We start from the raw sequence: 15,539 nt of genomic DNA on the forward strand, positions 1-15,539 counted from the left end.
GAAAACATTTTCATAGCTCATCGGGTTTCTCCAGGATAAAGAAAGATTATTATTCTGATTATTTCTTCCATAACGCAGTTGTCTTTGCTCTGTCTCTGCTCCGATTATTATTTGCGTCATTGTTGTGCTCGTGTTTATGTTAGTTTTGGTAATTTTGGTTACCCAGGCCACTCTTGAAAATTAGGCTATCCTTGTCTGTTGAGTTCTCACCTGGTTAAACAAAATAAAATTAACTAAAACATACATTTTTCGTCACAAACGCTCACATTTTTACTTGGATTTATTTCATTCCATTGCAATTTTCAAGAAATACCGCGTGTAAATAACATTTCAAATCCATATACTGTACGGTATACAGTGAGGGAAAAAAGTATTTGATCCCCTGCTGATTTAGTACGTTTGCCCACTGACAAAGAAATGATCAGTCTATAATTTTAATGGTAGATTTATTTGAAAAGTGAGAGACAGAATAACAACAACAAAATCCAAAAAAACGCATGTCAAAAATGTTATAAATTGATTTGCATTTTAATGAGGGAAATAAGTATTTGACCCCCTCTCAATCAGAAAGATTTCTGGCTCCCAGGTGTCTTTTATATAGGTAACGAGCTGAGATTAGGAGCACACTCTTAAAGGGAGTGCTCCTAATCTCAGCTTGTTACCTGTATAAAAGACACCTGTCCACAGAAGCAATCAATCAATCAGATTCCAAACTCTCCACCATGGCCAAGACCAAAGAGCTCTCCAAGGATGTCAGGGACAAGATTGTAGACCTACACAAAGCTGGAATGGACTACAAGAATATTGCCAAGCAACTTGGTGAGAAGGTGCCAACAGTTGGTGCGATTATTCGCAAATGGAAGAAACACAAAATAACTGTCAATCTCCCTCGGCCTGGGGCTCCATGCAAGATCTCACCTCGTGGAGTTGCAATGATCATGAGAACGGTGAGAAATCAGCACAGAACTACACGGGACGATCTTGTTAACGATCTCAAGGCAGCTGGGACCATAGTCACCAAGAAAACAATTGGTAACACACTACGCCGTGAAGGACTGAAATCCTGCAGCGCCCGCAAGGTGCCCCTGCTTAAGAAAGCACATATACATGCCCGTCTGAAGTTTGCCAATGCACCTCTGAATGATTCAGAGGACAACTGGGTGAAAGTGTTGTGGTCAGATGAGACCAAAATGGAGCTCTTTGGCATCAACTCAACTCGCCGTGTTTGGAGGAGGAGGAATGCTGCCTATGACCCCAAGAACACCATCCCCACTGTCAAACACGGAGGTGGAAACATGCTTTGGGAGTGTTTTTCTCCTAAGGGGATAGGACAACTTCACCGCATCAAAGGGACAATGGAGGGGCCATGTACCGTCAAATCTTGGGTGAGAACCTCCTTCCCTCAGCCAGGGCATTGAAAATGGGTCGTGGATGGGTATTCCAGCATGACAATGACCCAAAACACACGGCCAAGGCAACAAAGGAGTGGCTCAAGAAGAACCACATTAAGGTCCTGGAGTGGCCTAGCCAGTCTCCAGACCTTAATCCCATAGAAAATCTGTGGAGGGAGCTGGAGGTTCGAGTTGCCAAACGTCAGCCTCGAAACCTTAATGACTTGGAGAAGATCTGCAAAGAGGAGTGGGACAAAATCCCTCCTGAGATGTGTGCAAACCTAGTGGCCAACTACAAGAAACGTCTGACCTCTGTGATTGCCAACAAGGGTTTTGCCACCAAGTACTAAGTCATGTTTTGCAGAGGGGTCAAATACTTATTTCCCTCATTAAAATGCAAATCAATTTAGAACATTTTTGACATGTGTTGTTCTGGATTTTGTTGTTGTTATTCTGTCTCTCACTGTTCAAATAAACCTACCATTAAAATTATAGACTGATACTTTCTTTGTCAGTGGGCAAACGTACAAAATCAGCAGAGGATCAAATACTTTTTTCCCTCACTGTAGCAAGGTGGCGGTGGCAGGGCAATTCTTTGAAACGTTGACAAACATATATGTTCCTTTCAAGTTTAGTTCATGTATGTGAAGTATGCAAAGACCTTTTGCAATGCGGATGTTCATAATGCCTTTTCTGCAGTGCAATAGCACCTTATCACGTGGACACAAGCATTCGACGTTCAACGTCATCATTTATGTTTGCGCTCCTCACAAAACTCAGCATTGGAATCTGAATGCTTATTGCCCACGTCAAATACACCAAGCCTTTGGCAATAGTAACAAACCTCACGCATCCACCTTTCGACATGTGAAAATCGAGCTTGGCCGGTCTAGTGCATAGAGGTTTCCTGTCACACAAAGAGCACAGAAGCCATGCAAAGGGTGTGGCTATGGCTGTGGGGGCAGGGAGGCTGTGACTGTTGGCTTCTCAAAAACAGGAACATGAGGATACGTATATATAGACTCACAATACCCAGGGGATTATAAACCAATGCAATGAATTCTCGTTTTATTTTTCGTGAGCAACATTTTGTAAGCCCTTATGGCCTAAATATAAAAATGTACGAAATTTGCATCCATACAGTGTGGTCATTTTTACGTAGAGTATAGTGTATGAAAAATAAGTAATACGGTATTGTAAATAATTAATGTCATTAATCATGAAGTTCATGGCTGACACAATTCTGTAAATATATTTTACAATACTACAAGGTAACTATGCAGTAATTACATTGTGTAATTCGCATATCATGCTCAGTATATTAATTTCAAAATTACACTAATGCGATATAACTATCTTGTATCATCGAAAATGCATCCATGTGTCATGTAGCTCTCAGAGACGCTGTCTTGTCTTCCGTCTACTTATTAAGAATAAAGTCCAATAACAACTCAACACGTAACACGAGTGACTCCGTACATTCGGGTGATGAAACACAACCCTACTCGGAGACAATCTAGCTTCCAAGCTCCAGACAACTTGCAGACGCCCCGATCCCAGGTAACGATGATGGCAGTTCCCCACACCAAGCAGCCCCAAGCCTCCGCTCACGCTGCTATTTATGCTCGCCCACTCCGGCCACACCCTAAGCCTCAATCCTCCTCACCGCACCTGGCCCTGCCGCTCACGTTCTTCTAACACTTCCCCGCCATTGGATCCCGTCTCATGAATCTTCATTAACTAGTCCATTAGTAACACTTCCCCGCCACTGGATCCTGGCTGATGAATCCTCATTAACTCGTCCTTCCCTGCCATTGCCTCCCGTCTCATTAATAACTCGACCATTAATAACCATGGACCCGGGGAGCCACTTTGTCCCGCTATCGCTCCGCACTGTCATTACATCACCCCCCCCCCCCTCGTAAAAAAAGTAGTTGTCCTCAGCTAACACAGTTTCAGACAATTTCTTTCTAGGCTTAATCACCCATTTAACACAACGTATACCAATCGTTTGAGGATTGAAAGAACAACTTACATTCTTAGAACCCCAATGCGGACAACAGCAACCAAACTAATAACACCCCAATAACGCCAAAATCCGAACAACACATGCACACAAACCCCGCGATCATCCCGTCAAGCCACGGACATTTCAAACATACGGACGCCCACAACACAAGAACAACAACATCACGGCGATCTGTCAGCGAAATGTCCAGTTCTTGACGTCGGTCCTTCTCCCCGGGCAGATTTGTGGCCGTCAATGGCCAAGAGGGCTTACACTCAAGCCCGAGGGATCCACAACTGGGGGTGCAACAACACACATCCCTTGGCGTCCGATTACTCTGGCCCACTGGATCGGCCCCTCCGACACCTCAGACCCCGACCGCACAACACTGGGGATACATGATGCAAGACTCCTACTTGAAGCCTGATTCCCACCACCACCCGACTCAAAATAACTCTCTCATCAAAACATTATACCATAGGGCTCATTGCATTTCTGACCAACACCACCTGGCCAGTGAATTAAAACATGTACATCTGGCCCTCAAGATGAACGGATACTCTGACCGTACCATCCGCCAGCTGTTTCTCCCACCATACAGAAACAACCACCTGATACTCCAATCAAAATCATCACGTTACCATACATAGCAGGCGTTACAAAAAAGATTTCCAAAATTCTAAACAAACACAAGATCCAGGTCCGGTTCAATACAGTACACAAAATCCGTGATCTGATCCCATCCGTAAAGGATGTCATTCCTGACTTACAGTACCCCGGTGTTTACAAATTGAGTTGTACCTGTGGTGACTGCTATATCGGGGAGACGAAACGACATATTTCTGACCGAATCCGCGAGCACAAATCAGATTTGAAACACGGCAGAACAAATTCTTCGGCCGTGGCTGATCATTGTGTCAACATAGCGGGTTCTCATGACATTGTTTTCTCTGATACCAAAGTTCTCTGCAAACCTCCCGGTTATTACCAGAGATTTGTCCATGAAGCCATCCAGATATACAAACACAGACACAACTTAAACCGAGAGGATGGTTTCAAATTGAGCAACCATTGGAAAGATGTTATAAATCAAGTCAAACGTTTGTTGCCTTATAATTGTACAGCCATTTCCATCTCTCAGTGGGTTGTATGCCAAACTTAAGCTGCCTTATAATTGTACAGCCATTTACATTGCTTTCTAAAAAATGGGGCTGTACTCGCTTTCGTGCAGCACGCCATCGTTCCCCCCGAACCCCCTGCAGCATAACAAAAGGAGGTTTTACCCGCTTTTGTGCAGTACGCCACCCCTCCCCCCGAACCCCCTGCAGTTTAACAAAAGGCGGCTTAACTCAGCCCTCCCCCCCACCCACGTCCCTTTCTGGCTCCTCCCCCTCTCTTAACCTGTATATAATCCCGGCTGTCTCAGAGCTGTCCACTTGACACAGATATTCTGCTGTGACTATTCCACCTGAAAATGGAAGCTTGTGTTTGTTGCCTCTGAAACGTCGTGATTTAATTTAGTTGTTTTATTTTATTTTACCTACATGACTTTACCGAAAAAACCAAAGAGTATGAATCCTTGCAGTCACGAAAGCTTCAAATCTAGCGCTAGACATGCCACGGAGTGTCTCGCCTCCGGGCTGTCAGGTCAAGCCATCTGCCACAGCATGATGGGACCACAACTCTCGTGTAAGGCTGATTCTCAACAATTATCTGAACTCACTACTGTTCTCCTATGGGAGAGGGGATCCCCGTAACATTCGCAGCCCCCCCGGCAACAATTACAGGGGCATCCTGGTCAGGATCTGTGCCCCAGAATAAGGCCACAGCCAGTGTCCCAATCGAATTTCTGGCACCATAATTTACACTCCCCCTATTCTGATACAGGCTACTATGCTCCCATTCTTTCATGTGCCGCTACACACACAATCACCACAGCAAACCCCATGATCCCTTAATCTAAAGGGCTTCATAACAACGACTTCCAAACCACAATCCAAGGCACTCATCCCACAACACATAATTCACAATTTCACCACATACACAACATATACAATTCCCGATGAACCAGCCACACACCCTACACTACTCGGCCCACCAACAGTCACCACTGCGTGTCCGAGTTCAGCCTCTACGCATCCCCGATGACCCTGATGCGTGAAGTGATTTTAGCGGTCGGGTGTCAGGTGCATCGCGACTAGCCTGGGCCAGGCCATAGCTGTCGACGAGGCGGTGGACGCAGGGGGCTCCATGATGTCCCCATGATACTTGGCATCCCCACACAAAGGGTCGAAGCTGACCTCAGCAGAGCAGGGGAGCCAGGACGCCCGCAATGAAGGCAATAGATCGGACCGGGATCGCCACTCCTGAAGCTATCCCGGCGTCCCCCATCGCCGCCAGGCCCCTCCGCGATCCGCCGCCGTCACTCCCCCCGAAGACTCCTCTTCTTCCTCCGATGGCTCCACGATAATTTTGGATGATCGGCCTGTCCCTTCTTCCCCGAGTCGGGATCATCCACTCCATGCAGCCCCCCAAGTCCATCCTTGTAGGCCCTCCCTGGCTTGCCAGCACCCCTCGGTGGGTTGTACACAGCTGACATTTCCTAATAGGCATCCTGGAGCGTGGATCTCCTCTCCTCCTGGATGGCCCAGAACACCGCGAGGCCCTCATCGTCCAGAGCCGTAGGCAAAGCAGATCGCGCCTCTTCCTCCATCCAGCCGACAGACTGGTACGCTGCTCCAAACCGGCGGGTGAAGGCAATTAATGGCAACTGTCATGGTTGCTCGATGGCTCCCCCCTCCGCTGTCCGAGACGACACCGTCATCGCTGCCTCCCGCGCAGGCTTCATAATAGCGGCCGTCGGCCGCGTCTCCACCCGCGAAATGGCGGCCCCCGACGACGTGGTCTCCAGCGCGGGAACCCCGATAGCAGGCAGACACTCCCCCATCCACGCCTGACTTTGTGGCTCATCCTCGGCCGCATCGGCTCCCGAAGTCGCCACTCACTTCTTCGACGTCACATTAGCAACGGTCACCCGGAGCCGAACCGCCTCTGCCATGAGGGCTCGCCACTCCTCTGATGCAGGTGCCACATCCTCTGCACCCTCTGGCTTCGTCACCGGGCTCCCGGCTCCAGGGCTGCTGGGGGAACTCCATGGCCATCTCCCTTCTCCGTCTCTGAAGATGCTACAGGTGGGTTCTTACTCTTTACCTTCTTCGGCAATTTACAATAGCCACTTCTGACACCACTGTAATGTAGCTCTCAGAGACGCCATCTTGTCTTCCGTATATTTATTAAGAATAAAGTCCAATAACAACTCAACACGTAACACGAGTGACTCCGTACACTCGGGTAATGAAACCCAATCCTACTCGAAGACAATATAGCTTCCAAGCTCCAGACAACTTGCAGACGCCCCGATCCCAGGTAACGATGATGGCAGTTCCCCACACCAAGCAGCCCCAAGCCTCTGCTCACGCTGCTATTTATGTTCGCCCACTCCGGCCACACCCTAAGCCTCAATCCTCCTCACCGCACCTGCCCCTGCCGCTCACGTTCTTCTAACACTTCCCCGCCATTGGATCCCGGCTCATGAATACTCATGAACTTGTCCTTCCCTGCCATTGGCTCCCATGTCATTAATAGCTCGTCTATTAGTAACCATGGTCCCAGGGAGCCACACTATCCCGCTATCGCTCGGCACTGTCATTACACATGTATGTCTCATTGTGCTATACCATCTTGATAGTTGGATATATAAGGTGAAATGGAAAAACTGCATTCAACTCCTTGGCATAGAGATTAGGCAGTTAGATTACTAAATAAATAAATAGAGGAAGTGTGGGTTTAATGATGAAAAGCATCACCATAACATTAATTCAAAGCTATTCTGCTGCAGTCACAGCAGAATAGCTGTACCTTGGTACCTTGGTACAGCTATTCTGCTGTGACTGTTCCACCTGAAGACGGAAGCTTGTGTTGCCTCCGAAACGTCGTGATTTAATTTAGTTGTTCTATTTTATTTTATTTTACCTACGTGACTTTACCGAAAAAAACAAAGAGTATATAGCACTTTTTGTTTTTCCTCACCCCTCTGATTCGCATGAACACCACGAGTATATAGCACTTGTGGTGTTCATGCGAATCAGAGGGGTGAGGTACTGTTCAGTCATGTGCTGTAGATGAGCACACACACACACACACGGGTGTGTGGCAACAGAAGTAAATTCCCCAATACAAGCACACACATTGAGCCTGATGTTATCACTTGAGGTTTCAAACGCAGTGTGTACGTTTTTTTTAAAATTATTTTCCAAAAAATATATTCCAATTGTGTTATTTGATGAAGAATCCTCATGGAAATCTCAGAGCAGTGCACTCAATGTATCAGCCTGCAAAATATATATTTTTTGTTCCACAGGACTCCTCCTAAGTGATCCTCCAAGTGGCCTAATTAACCTTCACATTAAGAGGTACATTTTCACACAAGTTCTAATGTGAGATTGTCACATGCCAGCAAAAAACCCATAGAGTGCAAAGTGTATTAAACGTCACATACAGTAGCTGGAATATAGCAAACTCGGTTGCAACTGCACATTTAACAGAGTGTGATGTGTGCTTTTATGCAGCTATTGGTGAATACACTAAAACCAACCATCAACCTTCAGAAACCACTTTAATCATGGAAGGCTGCCTGGACTCAAACCTAGCACCTCAACGGTGCCAGCTCAGTGTCCTGACGTCCGAGGAGCCACCGCCTCCATTGATAAGATTAGAAAAATGGGGGTAGATTAGTGATGCGGTGGTTAGTACGCTGTGCTATGAACCTGGTCACTTTAGTTTGGTTCCCGGCCACAGCTAACATTAGTGGTGAGTGATACCTTAATCAGACATGGGTAGCCCCTTCAAAAACCCACACTGAACAAGATCGTGAAGTCTTCTTTGGTTCTTTCGGTAAAGTCACGTAGAATGAGAATAAAATAATAAATTGATAAAATAAAATAACACAATAATATTATTCTCATTCTACGTGACTTTACCGAAAGAACCAAAGAAGATGAATCATTGCAGTCACGAAAGCTTTAAATCGAAATTTAAGATCGTGAAGTATGGTCAAACACTCTCCCATACTGACATGGCAATTGGGAGTTCCTCATCATGCAATAAACTAACAAATGGTTAAAAGTGCCGTATTTTCCCGCATATAACCCGCGGGGTATACCACTTTTTACAAACAAAACAAGACCCTACGGGGTATATGGAGGTGCGGGCTATCCCATAAATATTTTACACGTGTGACATGTCATAACTCGTTTAATTTTTTCATGGTAGGACTATCCACTGTGCAACACTTACCTTTGACTTAAAGCACTGCTGAATAAACTACTCACACTAAAATTGCACATGCTATCATGTTTTAAATTATTCGAATTGTTTGTACAATTAAACGACGATGTTTTAAGTGGGCGCACTTTGTTTACCGGCGACGGGAAATCTGGGGGGAGGGAGAGGTGGGAGGTTGGGGGGTGGTGCAGAGCAAGATCTGTGGTAGTGACGGGAGAGAGAGGTGGGGGGGCGAGGCAACGGCGTTACCGTAGTGCCGCTATTATCTGTGCAGTGCGCAATCTGCCAGTGCTAAAACTGTCCTTACTTATCTACCAGTTACGCGTTACGTATTTATTGGATATTTACTTTTGTTACTTATTTACTGTTTTAAGTTCACTCGTTCCCGGTTAGTTTGTTTTCTTTGTGCACGTTATGATTTTAATGTTAACAATTGATAGTGGAATGTATTACAAATGTAAACTTCGTATTAATGATGGAATTAAGCTGCAGAAACGACGTTAAATATATTAATGCATGCGGGGTATATGGAGGTGTGGGCTATCTGAAATTTGTTTTACACAAAACGCTATTTTTGCGGGGTATATGCGTCTGCGGCTTATATGCGCATGCGGGCTGTATGTGGGAAAATAGGCACTTCTGTCTTATTACACATATAGACTGTGGTCCTATACATTTAGACCTGCACCCACACAGGTTTCACCATAAAGAGAATGATACTGAGTGCACTCACAGGAATACAAATGGATTATGGGTACTGGATTCTGTTGAGTTTTAACGTAAAATATTGGCAGCACCTGAGTGTCTGGGTTGAAAGGTAACACAGAGAGAGCAGATGCTCTTTAAGTTTTTTGCACAGTAAAACAAATATCTTATATCAATAAATACAATTGAAGCGGCAACGCACAATTATGATACATTATATGGAACATATAAATTAACTCTAGATAAATGTGGGCACAGCCAATTCTTTCCAAGCAATATTTTCTTTGAAGAACTAAGATCTAGTTAGCTAGTCTCGTGAGATTGTGGTCAAATTGTAATCTTTGTACATTCATTATACTATTTCTATTTTCATTACAAACATACATTACTGTACTGTATTTATAAAATATATAATAAAAACATACCACACGCTAATTGTAGCGTGAGAATAACATTGCATGTTAGAGTAGCATTTCATATCCCTAGCAACAATCTGCCCTTTGTGGGTTCGCAAATGTTCCCAACAGAAAATGTTTGGCTGTCACTATTTGCTGTGGCAAACAACAGCTGTGTACATATCCAAGCATACACAAAATTACCGGGTAGTAGATATACATTGCAGTTATTCATAAAAGGGCACGATTGTTCTGGAATGTACAGCACGTGGTCAATTGAAATGTGAATAAGATGCCGTATTGTCTTCAATTCATACACATGGTATTGCATTCTCTGAGACATACCACAACAATTTCTAAATGCTTTCATTAAATGCTACATGAAGAGGATTTGGTCTTTCAACGACGATATCTTACGTAGAAAATATTTAGAATATGTATGAGAAAATATCTACAAATCCACCCGATCTTGTTCAATGTCAGAAGCTAAGGAGGGTTAACCCTGCCCTGGTTAGCTTTTACATCGGTGGCCACCAAGCCTTGCCTGGTGTGGTAGAGGTGTCGCCAGGAAATCGCAGCCCTTTTACGTGTGGGGTTTCTCCAGGTACTCCATTTTCCTCCCACATGCCACTCATTCATGGTATTGGCAAACAATTTCAATGCAGGGCCTTCTTTAGCCTTGAGACTCATTAATGCTTTATTGGGTAAACAATTGGCATTGCTGTATTCTATTATTGGGTAGAGTGGTGGTCTGAGTTTGATTCCACAGCACGGCTATCATCAGCAGCAACTAATATCTGAACCCCTCCTGGAGCTCGGCTTTACAAATCTGCTCACCAGTGTGGTGAAGTGTAGTCACACGACCTCTGTAACTAACACGACACGTTGATGCATTTATCAGCAGTGAATTGACAATGGACTGATATTTAGTCTTATTATCAGTATGTTGTTACTATTTTATAACATAGTAAAAATAATAATTTACATACCTTGTGTTAATTTACAACGTGGTCCAGATGAATATGCAATGTAAATATGTTAGGGGTAAATTAATTGGGGGGCCACAAGACATCTAGTCAACCCAATACTATTGGATTAAAGTCGTGTCAATCATGAGGCTTTTTGACCATAAGTTGCCATGCTGGTCAGTGCAGCTTTGTGAAGCAGAGGGACTCAGGACCAGCCGAGATATCACTCGCCACTGTGGTTCACCGTGACCAGGAATTAAACCCAGGTTACTGGGTTCGGAGAAGAGCGTGCTGACCACTGCGCCACCGCTACCAACCTTTCCATTGCTTGTGCTTTGTATGAAAACAATTACATAAAAGGTATCCACATTCATGATATTTTCACCATGGTAGTATTTTTTTTATATTTCCTTGTATGAGAACAAAGTGCAGGCCGTAATGGTTATTGTATGAATAGTTCTCACATACAACTAGCTCATGTTTGAATGTTGCCTTTATACCTTAGAGGGGAAAAAAAAACACATTTTAGATTTGAGCAAGTCATTTCCATCAACTCTTCATCCATCACCCGTTCCACTCGAACTCTTCAACGATCAAAGTTCAATTATGTTACAGAAGGCAATAATACAACATTTACACCACCTCCATTTCAGAGGATGATTCGTGACACAATGGGTGCCATAATTGAATGGTGTCAGAAATGCAATGTACCGCTTAGTGGCGGAATTAAGCGGCATGAGTGGGACTAAAAAAAACGGGAAATTCCCGAATAGTGCTTTGTCGTGCGCCAGTGGCATAATATACCATGGCTCCAGTTGTGCGATGCGGGCACACCAATTGTGAAACCAGAAGTAATGCAACATTTATCTCGGTCTTGTTGCTTTGACTCTGCAATGAGATGCTGTCCCGGTGCTTTAGATTATTTTTTTTTATGATATAATTATTGTTTGCTTTTTTAAGAGGGCAAAAATAAAATAATCAGGCGGGTGAATATTTTATGGCACGAATGGGAAAAAAAAACAGGAGAAACCCTAAATGACCTCCACCGTGAATGAGCCGAGATGAGCTCCCAGTAGCTGTGTATTGTGACCATAAACGACTCTTGGCATCTGTTGGTGGAATGAATGGTCATGCCAGCTGTAGTCATAACTACTGTTGAGAAAGAAAACTGTTTTGAGGCTCCAGCCCACTCGCGCTGGAATTGTAGTTACTTAAGCGCTATGAAGAATGGCGAATGTCTGAAACGTGATCTCTGATACTATTGTCCTTATTTTATTAAGGTAGTCTTGTTGAAATATGTGTTGAGTTTTTCTCGTTAACTGTGGTTGTAAACCACTGCCAACGCACCATTGTATGTACGTTGAACTTACTTCACACCGCACGTAGCCAACCGTGCGAATCCGAGGCGCATCTCCATTTAACAGGATTTGTAAATAATTTAAATTTGGCTTAATTGAAATGGACCATGAGCCAGTCATGTATGAGTGTATATGCTGATGCAGCTATTATTATAAAATATCCTGTGCTGTATATGCTCAGTGTGATAAGTAAATGAGGATAGTCACATTTGTTGTTTCTTTCATCTTCATATTTAAGCTACATGCATCTTTAAATTTCACCTTTACCTAATACTGTGTATCTGAAGGAACTGTAATTTGAAGCAAATTTATATTAAATGTGTTGTAGACTAGCACTGCATTTCAACATGAAATACACTACAGTATAGTGAAATACTAAACGCAAAGCTACAACAAGTGTTGTTATATTCTTATATCTGGCCATGATTTAAGAATAACCTTTGATATAATTTCACTGGTGTGTTTGCATATTATACAAATAATGATATACAGTAGCTCATTTTAGTAGTTTACTTATCAACTAAATTACAAATAAATTAAAATATGGCTCAATTGACAAATATGTTAATTATAATCTTAGCTTTTTCGGTAAAGTCACGTTGAAGGGAAACAACAAAATAATAAAATATATATAAAACAATAAAAATTCTCACGACGTTTCGACCATAACACAAACGGTCGAAACGTCGTGAGAATTTGTATTGTTTTATATATATATTATTATTTTATTGTTTCCCTTCAACGTGACTTTACCGAAAGAGCTAAGAATATGAATTACTGCAGTCACGAAAGCTTTAAATCAAAATTTATGTTAATTATGTTAAGAAATATACATCAATTTTACCGTAGATTGATTCTACCCACTGGCAGAGCCAGTGGGGGGAGGGGGGTGTGGCACGTGCCCCCCCCCCCCATGATCCGATCGAAATCCCTAATTTCGATCGGATCATTGGGGTTAATAGTAATACATCGGCATTTTGCGACCCCCACTGCCACTTTGTAGCATATTATCACGTGCCAAGGACTCTGCGAGATGATAGGACAATGGTCCGAGTCCATAATTGGCAATAAGTAACGGAAAAGCGGTTATAATTCGCGAAAGCCTACGTGTTATACTGAGTTATAAGTGACTCACAGAATTGTGCGCAGTTGCGTGTAGAGCAGGACACGACTTCCCTGAAGGCATCGACAACTTCAGCGAGAGCGATGCCGATCACACAACAACGCGGTTCCAATTCGACACCTCGATCGATGGCTGTGCCATCGCCGCACACGCGTCGAATACAAAGCAAGGGACAAGTCCTTACTTATTAACAACTCCTCCACCATTGACTCTGCGTAAATATATAACGCTAAATATCCTTACCAACATTTTCGCGATTTATAAAATTCATTTAAAAATAAATTCTGATGCATGCCCAATAATACGGTACATTTGGTTAGACGTTTTTTTCCTGTTTAAAAAATATTCAACTTTTGTATGTGCATTATAATTAATTGATTTAGATACCTTTCCAATACAGTCCACGGTTTTCAACAATGCTACATGAATCATATACAAAGTTACAACACAATATAAGCTTGAGTTTTAAAGCTACGTTTTGTTCTGTTAAAAATATTGACATGAACTCTCTCTCGAAGCCCTCTCCTGGTTAACGAAACATCGACATTGGCATTTAGCTCCTGAAAATATAACCATATACAAGAATAGCATTACTTCCTAAAAAACACGCTTTTATTTGTATCCAAATAAAGTACTCTATATATTCCATGACAGTTATGCTTGAAAACAAGACGATGCAAAGCTTAGCTTTAGGAGGAAGTGCTGAAAATAATTTTATACGCTAATACTACGGTTTAAAGTAGCTCATCTAATATTTTTTGTGACAGTATCTGAAATAACGAGGGAAATCAGCTTAAAAATGTAAAAAGAAAGGTCAATAAAGTTGCTTTCTCCTACCTTGTAGAATTCTGTTGAGTGACTTTCCAGTTGACAAACAGATGACAACACGGTTGAGTTGAAAAGAGATTGATGGTTTGCGCTCAGCTCTGTGTGTGTGTCCTTTATCAGTTTTAGTTCGAACGTATTCTTTTGGCAGTCAATGCGTGACCTCAGCCTGTGCCAGGAGCTTTGAAAATAATGGCTTAAAGGATACTCCCGATGACTTTTGTTCGATGCTCAAGTTCTTCCTGTAGAAACAAAAAAAGACCCAGTCTCGTATGCACGCACGCGCATCATGAATGTTGCTTTGGTACAGGCGCGAAACAGGAAACATGGGCAGGAAATCGTTTTTTTTTGTTATCACGGCCTGCACAGTGTGTTGGATGAGTGACAACAACGGCTGCACGCTGCAAAAATTCGCAACACGTGTGGACAATCACCGCACAAGGGTCGCCTATGTGCAATGACAGAGCCGCACACACACACACGATGTCATCGACACAGTATTAGTACACTTCCACTGCTGGAGCTGAAGGATCTCAAATGAAAGAAAACCTCCTTTGAAACGTTTACGAAACGTAACTTTTAAGCCGCTTTAAATCTAGGTTTTTTTTTTCCAGATTCTATTCGCTTATAATTTGTCAATCGGTGGCTACGGTGGACGGAGCATAATTTCACTGACACATTACTTATTCCGGTAAATTAATCAACAACGTACACTGTATGCAGTATACTTGTATTTGCCGCATGACAGACTATGAGCCGAGCGCACAATGCGCCCTGTAGCTAGTGAGTGTGCACTTGTTTAAAAGGGCGTGCTGCCAGACCTCCTGGGTAAAACACCATTAAACTTCACAAATGTGATTAGACTGACCACTCATCCCACACACTGGACAATATTTGTCCAGCTCCCACGTATGTATGTGTACCAATAACTCATCCAGAAGGCGTGCAAATATTATCTTTAAAAAAATCCCCTGCAGTTCAAATTTAATTTGGCCTTTTACGCTGGCATCCAAACAAAACAAATACCTGGGCGCTGTACAAGAGTTTTCATAGAGGTACATTCCACGTCTGACAAAAAAGCCACTTTATTGTGCGCACTCTAAATGAATTGTTAGGTTGAAAAACAATTTACCGACAGGAGATTAAACCTCATCGGATATTTGTACACTTGTGCTGATCTTTCATAACTATGCGTGTCCACACGTGGTTTCCTCCCAGTGATGACACAAAATCGCGTGTAAAATGCCGATTTTAAAAGTGTAGATGAGTGACGTTGAGAATGGAATGAAGACATTTTGATGAAATCAGATGATGGAAAGTTGGTAGAGAAAACTGCGAACAATATAACTACATCGTTATGTGGTGGGGGGGGGGTGTAGAACGAACACGTTAGAGAGGTCAGGCATGGAGGGATCTATACGGG

The 15,539-nt window shown here is 43.2% G+C and overlaps 1 protein-coding gene across 4 annotated transcripts in view; it reads right to left on the reverse strand.

Moving 5' to 3' along the window:
• LOC116945129 (amyloid beta A4 precursor protein-binding family B member 1-interacting protein-like) overlaps positions 1-14,917 on the reverse strand; it is a 49,390-nt gene extending 34,473 nt beyond the window's left edge. The window contains exons 1-2 of one of the 4 annotated variants that reach the window (XM_032959296.2): positions 14,829-14,917; positions 14,129-14,358 (exon numbers count right to left, since the gene is read on the reverse strand). Coding sequence is in view for 2 of the 4 variants with exons in the window: in XM_076071437.1 (XP_075927552.1) it covers positions 13,304-13,354 (51 nt within the window). In the remaining 2 variants the exon portion in view is untranslated. The other 3 variants (XM_032959304.2, XM_076071437.1, XM_076071441.1) reach the window with 3 other exon arrangements.
• Between the last annotated feature and the right edge of the window lie 622 nt (positions 14,918-15,539).

This window comes from Petromyzon marinus, chromosome 2 (assembly GCF_048934315.1).
Source record: "Petromyzon marinus isolate PM22_M1 ecotype Great Lakes invasive population chromosome 2, UKy_Petmar_22M1.pri1.0, whole genome shotgun sequence".
NCBI classification, from domain to species: Eukaryota; Metazoa; Chordata; class Hyperoartia; order Petromyzontiformes; family Petromyzontidae; genus Petromyzon; species Petromyzon marinus.